At 38.2% G+C, this 1,911-nt stretch overlaps 1 protein-coding gene across 1 annotated transcript in view; it reads right to left on the bottom strand.

Moving 5' to 3' along the window:
* The window catches only part of LOC117960513 (intersectin-1-like), a 33,897-nt gene that overhangs the window by 777 nt on the left and 31,209 nt on the right, over window positions 1-1,911 (bottom strand). The window contains 2 exon segments of the mRNA XM_034898459.1: window positions 1,352-1,458; window positions 1,692-1,813. Of these exon segments, the coding sequence (XP_034754350.1) occupies window positions 1,352-1,458; window positions 1,692-1,813 (229 nt within the window).

Consider the following 1,911-nt stretch of genomic DNA (forward strand, 5'->3'; position numbering starts at 1 on the left):
AGAAAGTCCTAATATTTCAAGAATAAAAGTCCTAATATTTCAAGATAGAATGTCCTAATATTTCAAGAATAAAAGTCCCAATATTTCAAGATAGAAAGTCCTAATATTTTAAGACAGAAAGTCCTAATATTTCAAGATAGAAAGTCCTAATATTTCAAGATAGAAAGTCCTAATATTTTAAGATAGAAAGTCCTAATATTTCAAGATAGAAAGTCCTAATATTTCAAGAATAAAAGTCCTAATATTTCAAGATAGAAAGTCCTAATATTTCAAGAATAAAAGTCCTAATATTTCAAGATAGAAAGTCCAAATATTTTAAGATAGAAAGTCCAAATATTTCAAGATAGAAAGTCCAAATATTTTAAGATAGAAAGTCCAAATATTTTAAGATAGAAAGTCCTAATATTTCAAGATAAAAAATCCTAATATTTTAAGATTAAAAGTCCAAATATTGCAAGATAGAAAGTCCTAATATTTTAAGATAGAAAGTCCTAATATTTCAAGAATAAAAGTCCTAATATTTCAAGATTAAAAGTCCTAATATTTCAAGAATAAAAGTCCTAATATTTCAAGATTAAAAGTCCTAATATTTCAAGATCAAAAGTACAAATATTTCTGTTCCATTTAGTCGTAAGTCCGGCTTTCTAAAACATCTCTGAGCAGAGCTGCCTCTGGCTGTCTGGAGCGACTATCGACTTCTCCAATCTTTCTGGGGATTTGGGGGGTTATTTCGAGTCTCTGGTGCTTCCACACACATACGAACGGGTGAGCTGGTCAGAATCGGCAGGGCCGTCTACGTCAGCGGCCGCGACATTAGGTGTATGCTAACCACTTTAGCTAATACCGCATCAGCTAGCTGTTTCTCCAACTTCGGGGGTCAGTACAAGGCAGGATTAGCCGGGAGACGTCTTCTAAAGACGAGCGACATGTAAGTAGCTCTGAACAATTTCTTATGTAGATTAGGGTCAACTCATGTGTATTGTAGCACTGTTTTGCCATTGATAACGACGTGGCTAACCGCTAACAGCGCTAGCTTCTAGTTAAGTAGCGCTCCGCGGTACCCAGCTACTGAGCATGTGCAACTCTCTGAGATGGGCGACTTTCATTACTCGATGCCAGACCCTTAATCTTTCAGATTTGGGTCTGGACGTCCAGGCTAGTGATGCCTCACTCTGTGGCTAAATCAGAAGGCTCAACACAGAGGGGGAAAAGAGGAGCTGCAGCAATGTGCAGTACAACAAAAATATGGTGTTTTTTGAGACTGAAACCATGGAAACCATGGTTTCCATGCTGGAACAACCTCAAAATATAATTATAAACCTGAAAATGAGCCGAATATGGGCGCTTTAACAAAAGGAAAGATTAAGAGAGACACCTAGATACGCCTTCTCTCTCTTCTTCTTCTCCGTCTCAATGAAGAGTTCTGAAGCTGCTTTAATTTTCTGAACCCACGCCGTCCTGCATAGACACACACACACACACAAAAACAACAACAACATGTATATGTGTACATAAACAACAACATATGTACAACATGTACCTGTATAGATAAACTAACTCCAGACATTTAGCAGATAATTTGAGTTGATCTTCATCCCAGGTGTTAGGAATGAAGGTGAAAACTGAGGAATAAGACAAAACTAACTGTGTTCCTAGTGCACTGCATGTGTTCCTCCGTGTATTTCTACTACCTTTCATTGATACTTTCGGCCCTGAGTGTGTACACCCGGTCTATGTGAGAGATGTGGAACAGAGGCTCGTCTCCTGACGGGTCCGTTGGCAGCTTCACTAACACTTCGTTCAGGAAGATTGGCTGAAAGAGACGAGAAAGGTTCAGTTAGTAGGAGTTAGTCAGGGGTGTGGTCTAAAGTACTGGAATGGGTATATTGTACTGTGTGTGTATGTATATAT

Source organism: Etheostoma cragini, chromosome 17 (assembly GCF_013103735.1).
Source record: "Etheostoma cragini isolate CJK2018 chromosome 17, CSU_Ecrag_1.0, whole genome shotgun sequence".
Taxonomy (NCBI): domain Eukaryota; kingdom Metazoa; phylum Chordata; class Actinopteri; order Perciformes; family Percidae; genus Etheostoma; species Etheostoma cragini.